The sequence below is a fragment of the Pomacea canaliculata genome, linkage group LG1 (genome assembly GCF_003073045.1).
Source record: "Pomacea canaliculata isolate SZHN2017 linkage group LG1, ASM307304v1, whole genome shotgun sequence".
Taxonomy (NCBI): Eukaryota; Metazoa; Mollusca; class Gastropoda; order Architaenioglossa; family Ampullariidae; genus Pomacea; species Pomacea canaliculata.
The window spans coordinates 26,200,593-26,225,659 of NC_037590.1; the positions used below are offsets into that span (position 1 = coordinate 26,200,593).

At 37.4% G+C, this 25,067-nt stretch overlaps 1 protein-coding gene across 1 annotated transcript in view; it reads right to left on the reverse strand.

Annotated features, from left to right (window-relative positions):
* Nucleotides 1–692: 692 nt before the first annotated feature.
* Nucleotides 693–25,067, reverse strand: part of LOC112576553 (supervillin-like) — a 56,738-nt gene continuing 32,363 nt past the window's right edge. Inside the window, 12 exon segments of the mRNA XM_025259104.1 lie at nt 693–5,620; nt 7,340–7,495; nt 8,402–8,526; nt 10,494–10,652; nt 12,264–12,419; nt 15,005–15,144; nt 17,147–17,460; nt 21,833–21,987; nt 22,162–22,303; nt 22,306–22,330; nt 23,225–23,334; nt 23,571–23,740. Coding sequence (XP_025114889.1) covers nt 5,534–5,620; nt 7,340–7,495; nt 8,402–8,526; nt 10,494–10,652; nt 12,264–12,419; nt 15,005–15,144; nt 17,147–17,460; nt 21,833–21,987; nt 22,162–22,303; nt 22,306–22,330; nt 23,225–23,334; nt 23,571–23,740 — 1,739 coding nt within the window. The 3' untranslated portion in view covers nt 693–5,533.

The window sequence follows — 25,067 nt, forward strand, 5'->3', positions numbered from 1 at the left end:
TAACTATACTGAAGCATTTTTATGCATACTTTTATTTACATATTATCTTTACCTATAAGAAGTTATATTTGTAATTTATTTTCTCTCAATTATTTTGAAGGGCAACAAGATATTTTTAAGAACCATGTTATCACTACATATAAAAAAATCTAAATAGATGTGTAAAAGTTAATTTTTGCAAATTATGAAAATGAAAGGTTTATTGTCCATGTGGCTGCTTTGTCCCTTTGCTCTTCTGAAAACTTTATGCAGAAGCAGTTCACCCTTTGCATGTAATTCATGCTATGCCTGAATACTAGCAACATTTACCATCTTTGATTTAGAAACACCCACAGCTTTCCTCATTACTAGAGCTGTTTTGCAACCAGATGTGTGTATTTTTCTGTTGTAGTTCAGGTCTGCTAGAGACATGACCCACATGCTTTGGAGGTTTCTATGAGAACAAAAATGCAATTTTTATACCACAGTGAATATGCAGATCAATCCAAGATTAGTACTGACAGCTGCAGACAATGATCCAAACTACTGTGCCTTCTGTTGACCAAGCTGTTTCTCTTTGCCTACCAGAAGTGCTCACTGACTTTTTAATTAAACACAAACAGCACCTATTAAAATAAATATAGCAGTGCAATCATTAATAAGACAGCACAAAAAATGAAACTATCATTTCCATATAAAAAGACAAAAAGGCATTTATGAAAATTACTCATTTTAAAACTTGCTTTGATTGTGGAGTAAACAGGCAGCAAAACCTCGAAAATAAAAATGGCTTCCAAAATGTTAGTTGGAAGAAAGTAAATGCAGTTTTATGTTTCCATTCATATAATGAACAGTCATTTGAGAATAAGTTAAGTCACTTTTCCTTTTGTGGGCTGCAAATTTGGTGAGATTAAATCAAGGGTGAAAGATTTGTTACTGCTGACATAAATTCATGGCTAAATGCCTAAATTTCTGATGAAAATTGCTAAAAGCAGTCTTCTTAAATTACCTTGGAAAAAGCTAGAAACTATGAGAAAAGAAATAAACAGCTTTTTACGTCTTATTTTTTTATTTGCTTTTTAAATTTCTTTTAATGTATCGCTTTTAGTTCTGTACTTCAGTTCACTTTTAAAATTTTCTCATTAATCAGAATTTGTCAGAGTATTCTCTACTTATTTTGAGCAGAATGGAAAGCTATCTCAGCTTATTTTCCTTTCTGCTATATTTGAGGATAGTTCAAAAGAGCAACCGAATAGGTGGGATTTGAGTTTAGGAAAAAGGTGAAAGTCAGATGGAGCTAAGTTTGGTGAGTAAGAGGGATGAGGTAGCAATTCAAAGCCACAGTTAGCTGTTTCAGCTACTGCAGCCTGAGCAGAGTAAATAGGGTTGTTATCCTGGAGCAAGAGCACACCTGCCCTCAGCTTCCCTCTGCGTGTCAACTTGACTGCTTCCTTCAGTTGTGTTATGATGCATAGTACTGTCCATGAATAGTTTTTACCTTTTCCAGCTAGTCTATCATGATCATGCCTTCAGAATTCAAAAAAAGAAGCCATCACCTTGCCAACTGATGCTGCCTGCTTGAATTTCTTCAGGGGTGGAGAACCACAGTGTTTCTAGTTTTTGCTTTGAGTCTCTGATTCATGTTCCAAATGATGAGCCCAGGTTTCATTTTGAGTAACTAATCTACGGTAAAAATTCTCAGTCAGCCTGGAAGCGAGTCAGAAGTGTCCTGAAAATATCAACCTTTTGTAGCTTCTGCTCTGGCAACAGCATTCTTGGGACCCATCTTGCTCATTTCCTTAGTTGTCATACCTTTCTTCTGCAGATACTTTATGACTGCTTGGGTCTCTGTTTTGTCTATTTTTAGATTTGTTGCACGACTCTTCAATTTTGTATGGGCCTGATCAGCACTCAAATTAAAATAGAAATCTGCATTAATTAGTTTTTCTAGTTTTATAAGAAGTAGAGTGTTACCACAACAGAAGTGTTCAGCAATGGCTCTAATTCTTTCTGCATGAGGCCTAGAACTTTTTGAATGACCCTTTTAGCAGTAAAAACCAGAGAAGCGTGGTTACTAAGATGTATGAGATCATATTCCAAAGCTTAGATTTTCACCAGTAGATAATATGCATGTTGTAAAAGCAGAAAACAAAGAACTGTCATGGACAATATCAATATGATCCTTATAGGTCTCATGAGTGTTTAATGAACCCTTAACTCTGTTGGCTAAAAGAAAATATGTAAAAGCTCTCATAAAACATATACAAAGACAAATAAATAGTAATTCTTCAAACATAAAAATCAGTGAACATATTGTATCATTAAATAAAATTATGAAAACAAACTATAAACAAATATAAACATTTTGCATGAAAAATAAATCAGGCATTTCATATTTACGAAGTGCACAAAAATGCATCATGATTATGAAATAGTACATGATGCAGATTGTTTTTAATGTCAGCTGCTTAAGGCACAGTTCTGCTTTAAATTTTCTACTTAAAATGCATCTAGTCTCTACTCAAAAAAAGACAGTTTCACTATTATGGGTAGCAAACCATCTTTCCATGTTTCTTTCCTTCTGATCTGCACAAACAAATCATCCTCACAAGTTCTAAGTACTGTTTTCAAAGCAATTGGCACAAATAGGAACTGAAAATGTACAAAAGAACAAAAGATATATGAAGTGGTAAGTATGCTTAGATTTATTGCAGTCCAGTCTACTCCCTTGTCTTTTTACTCCCTTTGAGGGGATTGGATGGATACAGCTGCTGACAAGGTTCAGCAAGTCGCCTTTGCCAAAGACACCAAGCAGATACAGCAATATTTTAACTGACAACCTCATCACCAAAACATTAAGCATTGGATCTCCTGATTTAGATCCTATCTCAAGCACTGTTCTTTCTGAAATGTACAGGGCCGAGTACTTTATATTTTATATATTACTTCTCAGTGAATTTTGCTAGTTTGAGGTTATCTTACAACAAAGTAGCCACACTGTTACATTGTTACTTCATGGTCTGGTCCAGGATACATGAGATACTGACTTCCTACTAGCCAGTGAGTATACAGCAGCAATCAGCAAGAAATGGTTGATGTAAGTGATATCTGGAAGTCAAGGCATTATCAACACCTGCTTGTCAATATGCATTGTCCTGAACTGCCTCAAGATGGCCATTATACACCCAATACTAAAGAAGCTTCACTTTCATGTTAGGTTAAGAACTATTGTCTTCCTTTATTCGCTAAGCTAGTGAACACTTAACTCACCATTACCTTTTACTTGTATATCAATCTGCTTATCATCCCATCACAGTACAAAGACAGTTCTCCATCTCTCTTCTAACCTCCTCTGCACCATTGACAATGGTCTTATTTCAGTACTTGTCAAAACATGTCTGCTGCATTTTATACACTTGACCACAAATGACTCTTCTGTTTTCAATGTTCAAGACACAGCTCTTTGCTGGTTCTACACTGCTGTGTGATATTATCATTATTGGTTCCTGTTCCCTCCAGTTCTCTGGCATTCCCCAGAATTATTTCCTGGGTCCTCTATGCTCTTTACATGCAGTCCTTGTCACTGGTCATCAAGTGCTACAACCTAACCTCCAACACCAACGACATACAACTAAATGTCTGTTCTCCAGTGACAAAAATTGACAACTTTCTTTACCCCATCAGTCACATTTTCACATCTAGAACTAGATGATTGAAAACAATCTGAAGCTGAACCCCAACAAGACTGAAGCATTGATCATGTTGCCACACTTCACACTCTTCAGTGCATTCAAAATGGTACTTTGAGCGATCATGTCAACTGTCTTCTTCACTTCCTTTACTGGTTGCCTTTCACAAAGTGAACTATCGATGTGCACTTAATAACCTGTCTTTCTGCCTCACCCTCTGCACGCCATCCTGCCCACTTCTTTCAGCAGCTGATATACTCCCTATCACATTCCCTGCACTATTCTTTGCTGAACCTCTGCTGGTCCTTCTGGTTGGTAACACTTTCCCCGTGCTCTTTCAGGCTGCCTCTTTAAGATGAACTGTTTTCATGGGATCAGTGCATTTTGCAAGTTTCATAATCTTGACTTTAAATCCATTTCTATTTTGCAATGCGCTACCACAACTTGAATTTATGCTTAGACACCTATTTTTGCACTTTTCTTGTGCAATGTCTCAAAAAGTAATGAATCTTCTTTTAGGTAAAAACTCCTTTTTAAAACAAGTCACATCTATGTACGTTTTCTTTTTTAATCATTATGTTGCCTAGAGTTTTAAAAGGCTTGAAATAATAATATTTTCTATACATTGTAAGAACTGCACTTTTCCAATAGATACCGCTTCAAGATTATGGCTGTAAGTCCCTTCGTTGTAGGGCTCCTTTACACCATTTACTCCGACTCAGAAGACTGGATTCATTAATAATGAACAATACAGGTGGTTTACTACTTTTGGTATGTCTCATCCGTCCTCTTTTCTCCCTCATTCTCACTCACTTTTACCGTCATAAAACGAAAAAAAGTGTAAGAAAAACTGCAAATTTTAAATAGCAGAAAAAGATGTGGAGACACTTTTTAACTCAATGGTAATCCCACACTACGGTAAAAATAGAATTAAAAGTGTATATATGGACGAAAAATATTCCATACTTTCAAAATAACATTTCTTTTTTGTGTGTGTGGGAGGAATTCAGTTCTTGGCTAAATGCCTGTTGAACACTGAACCAAATGTGCATTAGTTGTCACATTCACCATTAGAATTTGTTTTTTAAAAATCATGGTTTAAAATGTATGTTAATATGCATGCATTATAGCATGCCTGCAAGGGGTATGTTGTGTTACAGTTCACACAATTATTTGCATATAATATATGCTTTAAGAGATAATATTATTATTACTTAAAGAACAGATTAACAAATCTGCTACCTAATAATTTTATCACAATACACAGCAAACTATGGTGGAGGTGACCTTTCATATGGCAATATATGCACTAATAAAGGGTTTAGACTTTAGAGAGATCAGACAGCATATTTGTTCAGAATGGTTTCTAAGGTATGTTTATGACAAACAGAAGATTTTCATCCAGCCTGTGAGCAGCCAGAATCCAACTTTTAAAACTGCTGAAGAAGTACAATGTTTAAACAAAGTACAATGTACACAGTACTTAATTATTCAATGCACATTATGCTGATGTGGTTAATATGATTTAGATATGAAAATCCAGGTCTCACCTACCAGTGAAAAGAATAGAAATTTTCATGAAGAAATAGTACACTCTTGGTGTCACAGGTTTTTCTACAGATTTCTTGCGAACTAATGTCCAGGTGAATGGTACTCCTTACAATGTTCTTTCAATCATATCCATATTGTTGGAAACTCCTCTACTTTGAGGTGCTGCCTTTAATTTTTTTAAATGACAGTTCTGATTTGTCTAATCTTTTCTACATAATCCTTGATAAAAGGATTAATATAAAATGTTGCTATCCCCAGTGATTAAAACATTTTTTCCTGTTTGTTTTTGCAACATTTTTTTTTATTGCCAGCACTCAGTAAAGTCCAAGAGATTGTTTAAGTTGATTCTGCTTCCAAGCAGGTAGCTTGTAGAAATCATCTTTCTTCATATCAAACACCTCCTGCACAAAGACAACAGTATTTATATTTTTGAGTAAAAGTCTTCATACCAATAAAATTTCAAGCAAGCAATCTGTGTATAATCTAGCACTTAAAAATGTAAAGATTGCTGCCAATGGGACGGACTTAACAAAGAAAACAAAGAATTTTCTGTAAAAAACTGATACCAGCGAGTGTATTTTGCCAGGAGACTGATATGCAGCCTTGGCTGCCTGGTCTGCTCGAACATTGCCAGAGATACCAGCATGTCCTTGTTACGATGAATGAGTGCTGCATGAACTGCATGAAACTGGACCACGAGAGGGTGGTCAAAATCATTGGAAAGAAGAGCTTGGAGGGCAGAAAGAGTCTGAAATAATCAAAAAGTTGTGCAAAAAGAGCGGTGAACATGCTGCAAGGCTAACAAGATGGCAAGAAGTTCCGCAGTGAAAACTGAACAGCCATCTGCCAGTTGGACTGAAGCAGCCCATTGCAGTTGGCAGGATGGAACTGCTGCCGCAGCGACCAAGCCACCACTTAGGGACTTTGGAGCCATCTGTAAAGATGGAACAGAATCCAGGGTAGTCAGAAAGGAGTTCCTGAAAGTGTTGGAGAAAAATGAGGTCGCTACTGTACCCTTTTTTAAAGGATGTAAGATCAAGACGAATCTCTAGAATAGGAAGGGTCCAAGGAGAAGCTGATAGTAGAGAAAAAGGCTCTACCTGTTAAATATCTACTCTGGCACCTTGTAGGTGAGGTGAAACAGAGTGATAATGGTTTTTGCCCCTTATGAATGGTATGAATGGTATACACGGAAGCACTCTGAGGTCCGAAAACAGCAGGGTTTCCAGGATGAGCTTTTAAACGATAGACACAGGATAGCATGAGTTTCAGATGATGGAGTCAAAGTGGAGGCTCACCAGCTTCTGCGCAAAAACTCTGCAAAGGAGTGGTGCGAAAGGAACTCAAACAGATGCGGAGCCCTTGATGGTGAATAGGATCAAGAATTTTAAGGTAGGACTCTTGAGCAGAGCCATTTATGATGGATCCATAGTCTAGCTTGGAGCGGATCAGGGCACGATACAGGACCATGTGGTCCACCACCCCCCCACCCCCCTCAGCTGACGTGGCCAACCACTCTAAGAAAGTCCAAGGCTTTCTGACAAGAAAGGCGTAGTTATTTGATATGTGAGAGAAAAGGCAGTTTACGTTCAAAGATGACCCCAAGGAATTTTACTTCCTGGACCACTTTCAGTATCGTTCCGTTGACAGAAATAGATGGGTTTGAGAACACCTAAAAGTTGCCTAGTGTCTAATGAAAGGTAAACAAGTCAACATTAAGTCAAATTTAATTTCTGAAGTTATTGTTTAAAATTATGTATTAGAAGTACATTTACTAGAAAAATGTTTTCAGTTTAATGATAATACATTGTGTTTTGAGGATAACTCAGGAAGACCCTTTACACTGAAATGAGCTCTAGAATAAATAGAGAGGTCATGATATTTGTAAGTATTCTGTGGATATATCCCTATTGTATATATTCTTGTACACACTTTATTTACAAGTGATTAAACTCGTTACTGCAAATCTACTTTTTCTTTTAATTCTTTTATACAAATAACATACACAAAATCATCAGGAATACTTGACCATCAGAAATTACCATGAATATTATCTGTTCTTAACAGATCTTTTGTAACATACAAAATTATTTTGACTTTCATTATTTCATAAAGCTCACCTCAAACTCTTCATCTGACAGATAAGTTTCAAGTCTAAGAGGATCCACTCCGTCTGGAAGAGGGCGATCTTGCAACTGTAGTAAACTATACTGAGCCTCAGCAAACCTGGCATAAAAGTCTTCCACAGGTTCACAGTGGCCATCAGTTCGTCCTTCCTACCATTACAAAGCAAATGTAATATTTACATGGAGGTTAAAGTGCAATGTAACCTTAAACTGGAGGTGCTTCATGCAGGCTGGGAAGGGTTGTGAGCTAACATGTGAGAAGGCACTACTGTAGTGGCATGCATGTACAAAATTGTATTAGAATACAATATTCATGGTATCTAAGGATGTAATAATAAAAATAACTGCAAAATATATAAAGTGCATACTCACACTCTTAAGGAGTATGCTCTTAGCGCCTAAGAACAAGAATGAGACGTGGACACCAAAGAGGAACAGGAAAACAAATGAATAACACATGAACTATAAAAGACTAAACAACAATAAACAAGGGTGTGAAAAAGGAGGAAAATATGGTTGGTTAAGGGGCAAGTCAGTGACAACAGACTGCCACCTTTTCTTAGGTAAGTGGTCTCTGGCTTGTCAACAAACCACACAAGACCTTAATTGTGGGTGATTTTACATCCTAATTTAAAGTTACCACATGACACTGTGTGCATGCATAAGTAGAATCCATATCCATAGTCAGCTGACAAAATAGTCATTTCACATTGTGGGTAAAGGAATCCAGACTGTTGTTAGTACAAGTGGAAGAGGGTGGCACAGAAAGGGAAAGGAAACAACTGAGAGAAAGTCAAAAGAAAACCAGCCTCAGTTATGATTTATCTCCCTTAAAAAAGCCAAAAGCATAGAAGGAAAGAGAAGATATTAGAAAAAATGATGTAATATATCTTTGTTCTGTTTCTCAATAAGCAGTCTATCTTCATATAAATATTAGTACAAAGCCACATTTATTAAAGTGCAGTGTGACATGACAGTTTAACTTTTCACAAGCAGAACTTTAAATCTGACCGAAATAAGAGTGCAGATATTTCTAGAAAATGTATAATTAATTACCTTTCTAGCAAGTTCCTGGACAGTGCTATCGGCTTCCCAATAAGGGAATAGATTCTGGAATACCAGAGGTTCTGCCCCAGCATATATCAAATAAGCAGAATGACAAACACCTTTTTGCTTTTGTTCTGCAACATTTGAACAATTACTTTCATTATACCGAGTTTATTAGGCATCAGGAAACACGTGGTTCTAACTTGAGTAACTTTAAACTTAAACCTACCACTTCTATATGTCTAATGTCAAATTCTTGTCAGCATGGGTGTAAGTCATCAACTAAAATTGCAGATTGCAAACATTGATTAGAGGCTTGTCATACATTGTTTCTACAATGTTATGTCACCTTCCACCACCCCTCCTATTTTTAAAATGTTTTTGTTTAATTTGTACCTGTCTTGTTTTGCCATGTTCCCACCTCAGCATAATAGACCAAAATTCATGGTGCTGCACATAACAGGTGTGAAATATTTGCAGAGATTCTAAGACTTCAGTTTGCTCAGACAGTACAGGTGGCTATCACAATTTTATTTAGCAACTTTATTTACATGAGCTTTCTAAGCAAAGTTTATCACTGATAATTATACTTAAATATACATAAATATTACACCGTAAGCTCTTCTTACTACCTTCCCTTAACCCTTTGAGCATGATGAACCATGATCATGGCTTTGCTTGGGAAGCCCAAAGAAGGCAATTTTCATCCTTTTATAGCAAAGTTAAAGCTTTCTCCTTTCCAAAAATGTATAGGTTTCTTGGTCTAATGTTTACCTGAGAGCAGTAATAATAAAAAACAAACTTTACCCACTACCATCTTCAGTCTTCAGTTACTAGCTGGTCTTTGTAATACTTACATTTTTATGCCAAGCTAAGAGGGTTTATAACTATTTCATCAAAAATAACCCTGTCCTGAAGAAAATAAACAATTACTTCTTTTGTTTTCTTTATATTCAACTCAAAATAATTATCATCACATTATGCAATAAAGTGATCGATCTCGTCTGTTGTAGAAGCCATCATAAAAGAAATCGGTCATCTGCAAATTGAACTAAGGGGCAATCTTCATGCACATTTTTACATTCAACCGTAAACAAACCAAAATAAGAGAGCATACTGTCCTGTGGAAGTGGAGGTATTTATCAGAAATAACATCAAGAGAGAAACTGATCAATTGAAGTCTATTAGTCCAGTAATCTAAAAGCCACAAAAAAGTTCTGGCATTAGTATTTATCCAAATAAGCTTTCGAAGAATTTTTTTGTGGATTCTGATGAAAGTGATAATAAGGAAAATGGAGGTAATCGAATTATTTCACTAAGAAACATAAGCTCAACTTTTGTTTACTTATGATAATAATAATACATGTAATAATATGTGAGTTATATATAGTGCATGATCATGCTCACAAAGAAGCATGCTCTCTGTGCTTGAGACAAGAAGACATTGACAGCATACAAAGGACTAAAAAAAGAGAGAAACAACAGTGCAGAAGTAAAAAATGACAAACATAGAAGAGGCAAAAGGGGATCAAGGAACAATAAGTGAGAATGAAGAGTATATCATACATCTGCAGAAAAAGACGAGCATGCAGACTAGTCAATAGACTATAATCACAACTATATCAATAACTAATCAATAAACCAAAAACAAAGTTACAGAAAGGGTTTGAAAAAAGAGTAGCATTTTGTTGATTGGTGTATTTTTTTTTTTTATTCAATTTTGCAAAGTCCCCAAGGATATGGAAAAACTTGTGAATTCGCTTTTGCTATGCTTCTACTCTTTGATCAGACTTGGGTAGCCCACATCAGCTAATATTTCCTTATCTCAGCTTTACAGCTCACTGAGATATGCAAGCCTTTGATCATTGCATGGTTGTGATTCATCAAGGTGAGTAAATTATTAACTGCCTAATAATGTTATGTAGTATAAAATATTACCAGTGATTTAAGCAAAATACATTAAAAGACAGAAAATTAATGAGTTAACTGGTTCATGTTTTACTGAGCTGCTTGTATCCAAGGACATCTAGTTTATGCTATCTGCCCTTTTACTTTTAACTATATATTTTACCATTCTATTTTAGGTTCCTCAATCACTTACCTCTATAGTAATGAAGTGTTGTTTCCATGGCACATTTGCGATCATGGTTGTATCTAGCCTGGGCAGAACCAGTATGTATATTTTTTACTTCTTCACTACCCACAGGCCACCAACCCTGCCAAAGGTAGACTGTATGCCCTACATCCAGCAGGAATAAGGCTGTTAAATAAGAAAAAAATCTGCTCAGCAATGTGGACCTTTTTTTGAGGTGTATAATCTTAACTGAGGTAGGGATAAGGTGCGTACCATTTGACTGTGAAAGGACTGAGCAACAAAATTTTTTAATGTTTTCAGTTTTGTCAATGACAGAAAGAAAAAAAGCATGCCTGTCTGGTTATAGGGTGTAACATCTTTCTATAACCAAGTTAGAAATGGGCCCTGAAAGTGGAATTGTACAAGAGTATAAAGATAAAGCAGGAAGATCTTTTGTACCTTTCACAAAGATCACATCACCAATGAGACAGTAAAATTAGAAGACATGCTTATCTATTTACCCTTGAATGACCAACCTGTAACCCTTCTAGTAAAAACCTGTAACCCCTGAGACAAATCTGCAATCTTAATTTAGTGTTTGATCAGTTTCAGATCAAACAAAATAAAAGGTGCATCTTTCATTTTTCTTTTATAAAGATTTTGCTACCACTGCAATTGATTATTATTAGTGCTTTAATTCTACAACAATTATTATAGGATTTCCAAAAAGAGGTCCAGAGAGGTCCCTTAAAAGAAAACAAAGGGAATCTTCTTTAAAGTAAAGAAAAAAAGGCTCATCAAATCAGAAGCATTTCCACTATTTCCCTTTACTTTCCCTCTATAAATTGAATGTACAACAGAATATAGTGCAAAATACTTTAAGAGGTTCAGTGTCATTCCTGTCTCTTCTTTGACTAACACTGCCCTTTCTGAAATTCTCTATGAAGTGTGTTTACTTTTAGTGAGCTGTAACTGGCAGGCGATTTACTATATTATCACTATTATGTTATGCATTATTTTTCTTACATTGTAGGATTTTAGAGATGTTCTGTTGTTCTTGTACATGTCTAAAGAAGTAGTTGTGATTACAGTAAAGCCTTCCCATCAAGACTTGCTAAAATCCACCAAAATTGGATCATAAATGAGAGGGGTCAACGAGTCATTGTAGGGAGATTAACCAGTCTACTTTAATTCCATGAATCATGACTTCAAACACCTATAAAGTGAAATTTATTGATTTAAATGTTGAATAATGCTCTTAATAACCATGTGATGCTTTTTTTTTGTGGGGGGGTGGGGGGGTCGTTTCTGCTTTGCTTGGTTATGCTTAATCTGCCATTGTTAGGCCTGACTGAAGATTTATAGAACTTTCCAGGTAAAAGCAATTAATCAATACAATGTCAGACAAAGACACTCTCTTAAATGCACTATTTATATTTTATAATGTGATTTCTGCAAAATGCTGCAATACAGCACAAACAGTCGGTCACAATTTCATTTTTATAAACGCGTTGCTTCTGCAATAGGTCATTAATGAAGTGCAATTAAGTGATAATGTACTGGTAAAGAGACTATGATGAACCAGTCATTTCAACCAAAAACCATATTGTCCCGGCAATATGGCCCTCCTGCCTGAGTCAAATCCACTCTGCCATGACCATATGTCTTACATAAGACAACATCATGCTAAACTGAAAGTTGAATCGACCAGGCTTCTTGGTTAAATGAATACTTGAGTAACACCTGTTTTATATTAAATGAACAATAAAATGAAACACACCTCAAAAAGTGGCTCACCTGGTTGTGGAGCTCTGTAAAGGTCAGATTGCAAAAATGGGAAAGGAGTTGTTGTGCTTGGTAAACGTGCTGGATTTAACTGCTCTGTGACTTCAAACATCATGGAGACACTGCTCATGTAGAAAAGACGTGGAGTGGCATCACAGATTTCTACATCTACGGAGAAAAGTATTCTCTAGAGAAATTCCATGTTTACATGATATAAACAGTACAGGTAACTGATTTATTTACAGAATTTATATTAAAATAAATTAAACATACTTTAATTTGATGCAAAGTGACCAAGAGTTGAGGAACCAGAGCACCATTACTTTAACTGGTCAGTCTACAAACTGTTTTCCATTCTATTGGTGAAAGACCTGGGTTCTGCACTGGACTAATAATAATTATAATATTAAAGTTGATTTATATAACACTTTTCCCCACCATCAAAGGTAGGCTCAAAGCGCTGTATAAAAAGAAAATTCACACAGTTGGTTTCAAAAGCAAAGAGTTGATTGTGAGACCTGTTAGTGTATTTGTTTGTTTGTGTTTTATGCCGTGCCAGCATGTAGGGCTATATCATGGCAAGACCTGTTAGTGTAGCTATTCATGTTGAAAACAATGTGAATACCATCAGCATCTATGCAATATACAGCTTTGTTGAACCTTTGTAGCCGAAAGTACAGTCATAGATTATAGAGATCAAAGGTAACACTCCTCTGAGGATGAAGGCATGTCTCAGAAGTTTGGTCCAGATGCCATGAACACAAGGATTAAGAGCCACTAGACTTAGAAATAGTACAGGACTAGAAATTATCCACAGTAAAGGCACTTAATTGAAGAAAAACCTAAGGAAATATTGTTAAGACCTTTGGCAACTGCAAAAAGTGGAGAGGGAGGAGAGTGGCCGGACTGGTTTTATGCACTCTACTACAAGAAAACAGGGCCATGCTCTCACTTCATCTTCCCTGTCCGAAGACAATTCAAATTCTCTAATGCTTTTTTTTTTAAGATGTATTTTTTTTTTTTTGTTAGCCTTACTGAAAAGATTAGACTGGTCAAACATTTTTTACAAAGGTCATGTAACTGAAATAAAATTTCTTATACATTTTTATATGCTCAACATGAGCATGACAATCAAAATGCAAAATTGGCTCTAGTTATTTTTTTTTGTAATCTGCAACAATTATTGTGTACATCATGAAATGCATGTTAATATTAATTGACCTATGGTTAATACCTGAAAAAAAAATCAAGTCATAGACTACATCTTAGATTTCTTTGCCTGTCTCTTGTACAGCTGTTCGGGAACATATCTGGGGAGTGTCCAGCAGTAGTCAGCCAGCATAGTGGTGGAAGTGGATCTTTAGAGACATATTGCAGCCAAGTTTTGGTACTGCATCACCATGTCTTCTACTAGTTCCTTGTAGTTTTCTGCCCTAACATTTCTGAGAAAGTTTGTAGACACTAGGCGAAAAGCATTTCATGCTTGTTTCACCTCACCCTGCAGCAAGTTGTTGAACCGGTCATCTGTGAAGAACTCTCAAATCTAAGAAACCACAAAAATTCCCTCTTTAATCTTTGCCTCACCAAGCTGAGGGAATTTTTCATGCAGTTATCAGAAAGCTGGCAGTCTGGTCCATATATGTGGGGCCCAAGGCTCGTCTTGGTCACCAATCTTGCATCCAAAGATGATATGCCTTTTTCACTTGAGAAGCGATCAGGACCGGTTCTACTATCATTAAGCAGTTGCCTAGGGCGCAGTCACAGAGGGGGTTGAAAAATGGCCTGCAGTTTTTATTTTATTAAAGGTGAATAATGTTAGGGAAAAATATCATTTTCACAGAATGACATTTAGAGGACACCTTTCCTCTGCTTATAGGTTGACTTAACACACTTTTGAGGCATTAGTGTTCTGTATTGTAACTAAATGGGTAAAATAACAAGAGTTTTATGTAACAGTAGCTTAAACTGTATCCCACAAAGTCGTTAACATTTTAAATGCTCATCCTTTCTGACTGGGCTTTATACAGTACACTGTTGAGGACAGCTTAATTCAGCAGCCACCTGGAATTAGTAATGCACTACATCAGAAAATGATGCAATGAACCCTGGATGATGTGTGCATGATGCTATTTTGCAATGTGATGCAATATTATATCATTCTAGGCTTATTTAGGATGATGCTACAGTCCTACTAGATAAATTTACTTAATGAAACATGGAAAAAGAACTATATTAAATATCTTCAAAACGGGAGCCAATACAAATTTTTCATGGTCATATTCATGTTCTGTACACCAAGATATTACAGATTAAGACCTTTTTTAAGTCAGTGATAATTTTTGACCAGTGTTATCTATTTGTTCCTTCTGCTCCCCACTCCCCAGCTGAGAAGTACCAAAGAGTATTTCCAGCAGGGAATCATAAGGGATACAGAAGGAATACACATGGTACCATGGCCTTCAGAGATAATGACTAGACTGACCCTGGCTGCAGCCTTCTGGCAAAGCCTAAAGGAGGTCACAGAAAACTGTAATGTAACAGGAAGAGAGTTAAAAAAGAGTATAGGTGAAAGGACTGGTAAAAGAAGAATAGTAGAAGGGAAAGGAGTGGGCCAGCTCAGTCACCCAGCCAGAGGATGGGTGTTCACCCCACCCAGTACACAAACTTGGGTCCACTGGGGCATATATATGGCTTGTCAGTGTGTATGTGTGTCTTGTTTTCCAATATAATATGCATGTAATATGTATACATACCTGGTATACACATCATGCTATGGTATAACCCTCTATCTCTCTCTCCTAGGGCTGACCATATCTCAGAATTTTCTTCTCCCTCTTCCACCTCTCTCACAGTCACAGGGGCATCAGAGTGAAGGAAAAGCTCCAGTGGTCGTCTAAAAATAAAAATCAACAACTACTGAAAGATGGGGAAAGCAACAGCATTCCCTTTATACAGATTACGTGTAAATTATTTCTTGAGCTATAATATTTGAATTGTGAGAAGACTTAAACAGCTACCAAAGTGCACCTGCAGAGAAAAAAATGAATAACTGTTAGATTTCCCTTTGCAAACCATTCTTTAAATTTACTTATGACAGTCAAAAAGTTTCTTACATTTATTAGTGATTTAACCCACATCAGAAATGGAGGCCATATTGTGGTGAAAAAGGTCATTTAAGATAGTTACTTGAACTATGAAAACAAAGGTGCCTTATGATCAAAATACATAACAGAGGTAACCATGTAACGCGTAGCTAAAAGGAAAACAGTTTGTCCAGATGATTGATTGGTTGGTGTTTTACAATGTATGAGTGTTGAGGGCTATATCCTTGAGTGAAATTTTATCAAAAAAATGAAAACAACAGTAATAATAATGTGTGATTTATATAGCACATAATCACGCTCACAAAGGAGCATGCTCTCAGTGCTTTAGACAAATAGGCAAAGAAATATGCAGACAAGTAAATAAAAACAAACACAGAAGACAAAGTGGAACAAGGGAACAAACAATAAGGATGGAGAGTGTCATAAATCTGCAGAAAAAGACAAGCAGGCAGACTAGTCAATTGACTATAATCACAAGTATTGATAGCTATATTGATTGGTGTTAAGGAGTAATGCTGGTGGAACAGATGTGGTTTTAGTACACGCTTAAAGGATTCGATGGTGGATACCGAAGGGAAAAGAGTTCCATTATTTTACAGCATACTAACTAAAAATCTAATGACTGTATGTGGTTGTTCTGGTAACATGGATAGAGAGGATACAGTCATCAATCAAAGAGAGAAATAGTAAGGGCAGAAGCCTGCAAACCACAGCACAGACAGTTTGTACTGAATGCAAAAATGTATGGGTAATTGCTGCAGGCAACATAGGAGAGGAGTGACATGGTCCCATTTCCTAGCTCTAACCACCAGATGTGCAGCAGAGTTTTGTACTTTCTGGAGTTTATGATGGCGGTATGGAGGGCAGCTGCAAGCAAAAATTTATAATAAGTGGAGATAGAACTGATGCACAGACAAGAGTGGAGGCAGTACGTGTAGAGAATGTGGGGGATAGCACAGATTTTGCGTAGCTCAAAATAGGCAGACTGACAGACTGCTGTAACTTGTATATCAAGGGTCATGTTTTCAGTAATGATGAATCCAAGATTTTGGATGGATGACAAGAAGGTGATGCTGATGTCGCCCACCTCGACATACTTGGGTGGACTGACGAGCAATGAATGATTTCTTCTTTTTGAGGGCCTCCATTTTGTTATCATTAAGTTTAAGTTTGCTCTGTGCCATCCAATCTTTGATGTCACTAATACAGGCTTTAATGGTGTTAAGAGCAGAGTGAAATTCAATCAGTGGGGTAGAGCAGTACAGCTGCTGTCATCAGCATGGGATTGGTGAGAAACATAATGAGACATGATAAAAGTGGTTTTGTGTACAAAGTGAAAAGAAGGGGGCCTGGTAGTGAGCCTTGGGAGAACCTGCCTAAAAAGGGAAGCAGGGTGGGATGTTTGACTGTTGACGAACACAGTCTGGGTCTTATCAAATAGGAGTTGAACCATGATAGTGTGATTCCAGAAATTCCTAGAGGCAGTGAAGTCTTTGAAAGAATTAAGATGGTTGATAGTGTTGGATGCAGCAGACAGGTCATGCACAGAAGGCAGACATCACAATTATCTAGCGCAAACAATATGCCAGTGGTTACTTTGATGAGAGTAGTTTCAGTACTGTGAAAATGCTGATATGCTGACTGAGTCTGAGGGATGAGGTGGTATTCCTGTAAGACCAGAGCTGTATCAAAACAACTTTTTCAATTAGAAAAGGCAAGTTTTTTTCTAACAAAAAAGGTACTATTTTTTCATTTCCAAAAAACAGCTAGGATTGATGTCTATGCACTTACTTTTCCTTAATATTTTGAACAGCCAGAAGTGCCAAAGCACGGATATGCTTTGGAGTCTTGCACCCATGCCAGATATACACAACGCCTGTCAAGACATTGAGCAGTATCAATGATGTGCGACTACGTAAATTGACAATTGAAATGTGAATTTCCAGAAGGCAAATTTCCCCTGGGTCATCATTGCGGATGTGGTACATTCGCCATTGTCCTTGTGTATTGGTGGCAGGATCCTCACGTTTCCCAATGTGAACAATCATCCGTCCTTCAAACAAATTGAGAAAACATGGTGGCTCTTTCCCTTGCACGACTCGTACCTGAAAAAAGAACCAACCCACAAATTGTAAGAAAAACATAAACACTGCAAGGTGGAGGTGTGCAAAGGATGGTAACTGATGCATATGCAAAACTGTAATGGACCTTAACAGCTGTTTCAATTTGTAGATGCACCTTTAAAAAAATTTTTAAAGCTCCTACCAACACTTTCAGCTCCAGATTTTATGAGGTTGGGTTGGCTGTTAGTATAGTTGCTACTTTTCATTTCATGTACACAAATATTAAGTATGTGAAATACACATGATTATCTCCTTTAGACCAAAAAGGAAGCAACTCTCCTACCACCTTTTATTTTCACTACTAAAATGGTGATAAGGATCAAGGTAAAAGCTAAGTGTTATATATAATTAGTGGGTGAGCAGCACGTTTGATTGTAGCTAATGCCATATCATCAGCAAAGGCTCTATCACCATGAGAAATCTGAGAAACACCAGTCACACAAGGACCTAATCTGAATAAATTTGAGAAATTTACATTTTTCCACAGACCTTAAGGCTGTGGATATTGTGGCATAAAGGGCCACCATTAACTCAAAAACTTTAAAACAAAATTCAACAGAACATGAAACATTAAATAGAATGATACAATCCTATTCTCTTTAAAAATGAAAAAGTAGTTGCCGATAGAATGGTTGTTAGTGTTTTACGCCATGCCAACAACTCAGGCTACATCACATCGACATAAAGTAGTGATACATTTAAAGGATAGGAAACAAAACCCTTAAATAATATAGTAATAATGTAATTATCAATTAAAAAAACCAACCTAAGGAAAAAGGATAATACAGAATGGTAGGTAATATGTAAAAAGGGTATTGTAGCCTAAAGGGCCACCAAAATTTAAACCAAAATCCAACAGAACATTAAACCATTAAATCTGATGATGGAAGCCTATACTCTTTAAAAGAAGCCAGCCCCTTGGCCATAACGCAACAGTTAAAGCAGCCCAACAGAAGGAATAGAAAGAGAGACTTTCACCCACAAATATCTAACTTCAATGAAAGAAAATCTGGACAAAATGTTTTAAATTCTTGCGCTACTGTAAAAGGGGAGTAGCAAATGGGGAGAGGAAAAAGCACAAGAAAACAGTGCTAGGACTCTTTGACAAATTTATGCACACTCACTCTCACTTCATGCTCACTGTCTAAAGATGATCTCAGTGCAGTATTTGCTGAGATTATTTTTGGTAGCCATAGTAAAAGATTTACAATTCATTTCTTTTGTTTCATCATGTAGTCAAACAAGGGGATGCAACCAATAGGTACCATCTAGTATTAACAGCAAGGTCGCACTAGAAAGAATATACTTTGACTTTCAGAGATTAAAACCGGATTGACTCTGGCTGCAGTCTCTAGCAAAAGTGAGGCACTGCAGGACAGGCTGATTGAATGGCCCGAACAGATGTGTTAGTATGATGGGATGCAACCAATCAGAGACCTACACCTCCAGGATACCATCCTTCTCTGACATGGGTCACTCATTATACACTTTACACAAAAAAAAGAGACCAAAGGGGAAAAAGGCACTAATGGTAAAAAGAATACAGAAAAAAGACCAGCATAAACACAAGACAGGAAAGATAAATGGGAAGATAATTTATTGGAAAAGATTATAGGTGAAAAGGATGGTGAGAGAGAAAAAGTAATAGTGTAAGAAAGGGGTGGGCCAGCTTAGTCATCCAGCCAAGGAAAGGCAGGCTGCAGTGTTCTCAATTTTAGAGCAATTCACTGTCAGCATGACAACACGGAACAGAGCTAAGCTGCTCTGGCAGGAACTCTGCCGGTATAACAGGATGGTCAGCAATGACCAACGTCAGAAGGTTGTATTAAGCCTCTCAGCAGAAAAGAAACCACTTTTTTGAGCTGCATGGTGACAAGCGAAGTTCATCTTGTTGAAGACATAAAGGCTTTCTTTGTTTTACTAAGTCATGTGTGTTCCAGTAAGTGAAATGACAGCCCTTGTAAACTGATGTCATTACAGGTTTGAAGAGGACTGAATTATGTTGTTCAGTAAAAAAATACACACCTGTGAATTGAGCTAACTGAGATATAGGTGACTTCAATGTCCATTTGGTGAAAATAACTATCTATATACAAAAAGGATCTCAGACCATCTAAATATCTTCCAATTCACTCAGTCACCAAGCCCACAGATAAAAAAATCTGCCCCTCAACCCCTGCTGCGACTGTTGTACACTCTGTGCTTGGAGGCCCATGCTCCTGCTGTGCATACCCAAAATCATCCCAACAAACACATGCCATGGTACCCCAACATTCGTGTAGAGCTGGGGAGATCTAAGACAAAGCTTCAACGAACTGACAGGTTGTGGTGTAGGTCGGGTTGACTGTCCATAAACAGATGCTAAGTGCTGCCAAGCATTAAGTCCTCCACCTTGTTTATTCGACCAAAGCTGAATTCCTCCGTGCTCACATCAGTACTTGTTCATTGAGTAGGAGCCTATTTAGGATATGCAACCACCTGCTGGGCCACACAAACAGGTCACAACTGCCCAGTCATTGCACTTGTTTTACTGCCCAAGGCCTTCAGCAAGTTTTTTGTCCACCGATTCTTGACATCCAGGCTAAACTTGATTAACTGCTAGTGCACCCTTCATATCTTGCTAACCACATCGATGATCTGGCAAGGCCAAAGTGCTCTTTTGCTTCCTTTCAGCCGATCTCGGAAAGTGAGCTTAGGACCATCGTATGCCAGTTAAAACCCACCACAACTTGCCCACTGGACCCAGTTCCCACCCCACTACTGGTAGACTGTCAACATCCTACTCCCTGCCCTCACAGAAATAGTCAATGATAGCTTGTCCTCTGGCATCTTTCCAACTACCTTCAAAACAACCTCAGTGAAACCACTGTTAAAAACCCTACCCTTGACATCAACATGCTAAACAATTACTGCCCAGTCTAAAACTTGCCATTTTTTCCCAAAAAATCCTTGAGAAAGTAGTTTTCAAGCAACTTCTATCCTATCTTAATTCTGAAAATTTGATTTCTCCATCACAGTCTGCTTATTGCTCTTTTCATAGCACTAAGACTGCCCTGCTTAAGGTAACAAACAACATTTTGTCTGCTCTGGATAGTGGTAACATCTCATTTCTCATCATGTTTGAGCTCTCTGCTTCCTTTGATACTATAGACCACACTACTGTCATTCATAGACTCAGTACTCTCTATGGCATCTAGAAGCCTGAGCTCCACTCAACTGGTTTCAGTTATACCTTTCAGATAGGACTCAGTTACAGTGGACGGCTGTGTCTCAACCAGTCTCTATACACTCAGGACTCCCCAAAGGTTCTGTACTTGGTCCCATCCTCTTTATCATGTACATAACGCCGCTTACTATAAATCGATCTCACTCTATATCTGATCAATGCTTTGCTGATGACACTCAGCTACATACCAGCTGTTCTCTTTCTCAGGAATACAGTGCTATCCAGAGCATCCAAGATTTCTGATTATAAGTATTTCAGATATTAGACGATGGATGACACAACAAGTTAAAACTAAATGACGAAAAAAACAAGCTTTAGCAACAAGACAAATGAACTGAAGAGATGTTGAAGCACCAAGGACAGGCAGGTTGGTCAAGCCTGCACAAAACTGGAATCGGAATAAAGTGGATAAACAGACAGCTAATATGACACAGGACACATGATATGTCGTCTTATGGAGGGAAAGGACAACGGATGGTGTTGTAGGTACACAGTTTATGAGGTCAGCATGAAGTGGTTCAGGGTTATCCTCTATGGTTCAGTCTCTACTCCATCGTGTGGTTATGTCATCAGTGACGACATTGCACAATGACCTATACACACAGCAGACTGGTTACTCAAGCCCAAATCAAAACAAATGTTGATAAAGTATAAGACGTCCAAAGATCTACATCTAACACGTGCGGGTGGGGGGGGGGGAAGATAATAATGTAGCAGTAAAGGAGAGAGAAATTGTCAAAAAAGAATACAGATGAAAAGGCCACCAGGAGAAAAGAAAAGAAGGAGAAAAAGAGATAGGACAGCTCAGTCATCCAGCCAGAGAGAGGCTGGGTGTTTACCCCTGGGATGAAAAGCCAGTTTCAGGGAGTGGGGGGGGGAAGATTCTTCTTTCAAATCAGACCACCTTTATTTAAATTTAATTTGTCGTAATTAAACCTAGCCAGTTAACTATGCTATAAAATTCTGCCAGTGCATGATAAAGTCATTTTGAAGTACCTACTTCTACAGTGCAGATGTGATCATTGTTATTGACTTTCAATTTAAATGTGCCCCAACTACTGTAAATGTAAAAAAAAAACAAACCCTGGAAATTCATCTGGTGAAGCAAATAAACAAGAAACAAATTACCTGTGGGCCTCTCTCCTCATCCAGTTCCACAGTCATTAGCGCTGATGCACCTTTCTCATTGATTGATGAGTCCTGTCCCTGCCAAAAGAAATAGGCACACCTCTCACGTCCTGTTAGAGAATGACGAGCTCCATGACCCTTCAGACTTCGTAAACCTGAAAATTTAAAATACTGAAATAAATTTTGTTTCAGCATAATGGTTGGATGGTTGGAAAGTGTTGGTAAATAGTATCATTAAAAATAGTAAAATATGAAGATAAAGTATGAGTCAGTTAAAACGTGCAGAAACAATTCAAGAAGGTAGATTATCATAATTTCATGTAACCTGCCTGCATTTGTGATCATATATTGCCACCGAACAACATAAGTGTCGCCACAATGGAACTGTCCATAACTTGTTTCTGGCAAACAGCAATGATCATATTCCTGTACATGCCAAACTCGAATCCCAAGTGTTATGATGTCCTGTTCTTTTGTAAAACCTTGCATGTCTCTTGCCTGTGCATAAAATATGAGATTAGAAGCATGATGTGGAGGTTTTCAAATAAATTGGAGTAAATTTTAAAGTACTCACCAGACGACATGGCCCTAGCAGTATCACTGCCACATCAACTAGGTATTTTGCTCCACTATCCCAAATAAGAGAGCATGTTGCTATGAAAAGTAAATACTCATGTCCCTTTCATATAGGAACACATATAAATACTACCCACTTTTTATATAGGTTGCAGTGACTGTGATCTTGGCAGACCTAGGATACAGACGCTGAAAAAAAGCTGTGAATCCTTAAACTGCTCTGTTGTAAATTTACCATAAGAAGTACAGAGAGCTGCTATGATTAGGCACACAGACCATACAAATGTGTCAGCAACTTGCTTGTACCCAAGATCACATCCATCTTTTGTGCTGCAGAGTGCCTGATCTACGTTGCATATCACTTTCTTATTTTTTTTTTTTTTTTCCAAAAAGAGTTACCTAAGCAATTATAGCCAGACACTTTCTTAGTGGATGCATGTGAAATGGGGAACTGCACATGTAGCAGACTACTGAGAGACAGTGGTGCATGTGCAGCAGTTTCACTGTTGTGTTGGAACAAAAGGCATGAAAATTAAACAATGCAAGTACAATGTGCGATCATTTTAAAATCATTTGCTAACCATGTATGCTGAAAGCAGCACAACAATTTTAAAACCAGTAAGAATCAATCTGTGAATGTGTGGTTTATTCTGGTAATATCAAAGGGGAAAAAATTTCTAAAATAAGATGTAAGATCGATTAAATACAAAGTTCTATAAACTGTCATGATAAATTAACCAATCAATGAAGTCACAAGTTCTTGTCATTATTTTTCTGAGAATTTAAACAAAAATCTATAAATGAAAAAAACAGCACCATTTTTTGCCACGTCCTACATGTGCTCCATCTAGCAGCATAGTCACAGGTGTGTCAGGGATAGGTATCATCTTTAAAGCATCATAAGGTCTGATGTCTGCAAACTCAGTCTGCAAAGCAAATTGAAAGAATATATAAATTTGAATCTAATCAGTGAAAGAAATACTGTGAAAAAATGACACAAAAAGTTCCTGAAGCATCTCAATGACAAAACAACAACAAAAAAACCAAATTAGTCAAATGCTGTGAAAGAATTTATATCTGATTATATGTTGGAGCAAAGGTTAACAGATTTTCTTCAGGAGTAAACCTATGCTAAAGCAGGAAGTGACAATTTGTCTTTTACCTTCAATTCCAATGTCTTGGTTGTCTTGACTCCTATCAGTCTTGCACTATCAGGCCAATCTCCAAATTTCTCACGGAAAAGGATTGTTTCCATGTTCTGATTAATCTTACCAAAAATGGTCCAGTCAGGTCGATTCAATGATTTACTAGGAATGCCACCCTGCTCTTCCACTGCAAACATTTTGAAGAATCAAAATACAAATTTCAAATAACTTTTACACTTCAGAACACACTTTTAAATCCAAGAATTAGTAACGTTAGCAATCTTTATATATATATACACACACATCAAGCCAGTATCTTTTTTCACCTTTTGCAGATAATGTCAGGCAATAAAGACTAACTAATAAGCTGAATAAATGACAAATTTTAGTGATTTTGCACTATGGGAGGAGATGATAAGTGGGAAAAATTGAAAAAAACTTGTATTTGATGTCACATATGGAAAGAAATAAAATTTATATTGTGAATTGTCTTCTTCCCAGATGACATGACCATAGAAGATAATATCCTAAAATTACTCTCTATCCATCGAAAGTTGACTCCCTGACAAAGAGCTAGCTCATGCCTGACATGAGGCACTCTACTGGTCAGGTAAAAACAGCCTCCCAACAGCTATAAAGGTACCAGCAAAGCCAACATGGCAGTTTTCTTTCAATCAATATCACCCAACTAAAAAACAGGAAGATCAGGACTGCATTAATGCCATATCAACTTTTAAGTCTCAAACAAAAAGGACTTACAGCCAAAAATGTATTTCTTCCCTGATATTACCTGACGACACGGAAAAATAGACCAGGGCTTCTGCTTACGCAAAAAATTGCGTACAGTACAACATTAAAAGTTCGGAGGACCCCTTCAATTTTCGTCAATGGGGTCCCTACAAATTTGGGCAAAGAACAGGGACCCCTTAAAAATCTGAAGAAGGGGTCCGTGGGACCCCAAAGAATTTAGCCTTAGCAGAAGCCCTGATAGACGTTAGAAACCTTCACACTCATCATACTGTGGCATCCTGTAGGGCTGAAACTGTTCCCACAAGAGCCAAAAAAGCAGCCTACATGGACAAATCACTGAATAAAATGTGAAAAATGTGATTGGACCACCAGCTGAAAGTGTAAATATTATCGAGTAAGGCAACATGATTATGTCATGTAAGGAAAGTAAAGCACCTGCCCACATGAATCACTGATAACTGCTTTGATGTTAGATGTTGACGTCCTGCCAAGTTATTCACAACGGCAAACTCACTAAACCTTTTGTAATGAAGACTGACAGGGTTGCATACTATCACCAACAATCTTCCTGATGGTCATAGACTGGATTATGCACAGTACAACTGAAGACAACAACACTGGTATTCAGTGGACCTTCACCAAACAGCTAGAGGATCTGGACTTCGCAGATGACATTAGTCTTCTATCTCATCGGCAACAACATGTACAAACCAAACTGAGTAAGCTAGCAGAGGAAGCAGAGAATACTGGCTTAAAGGTCAACA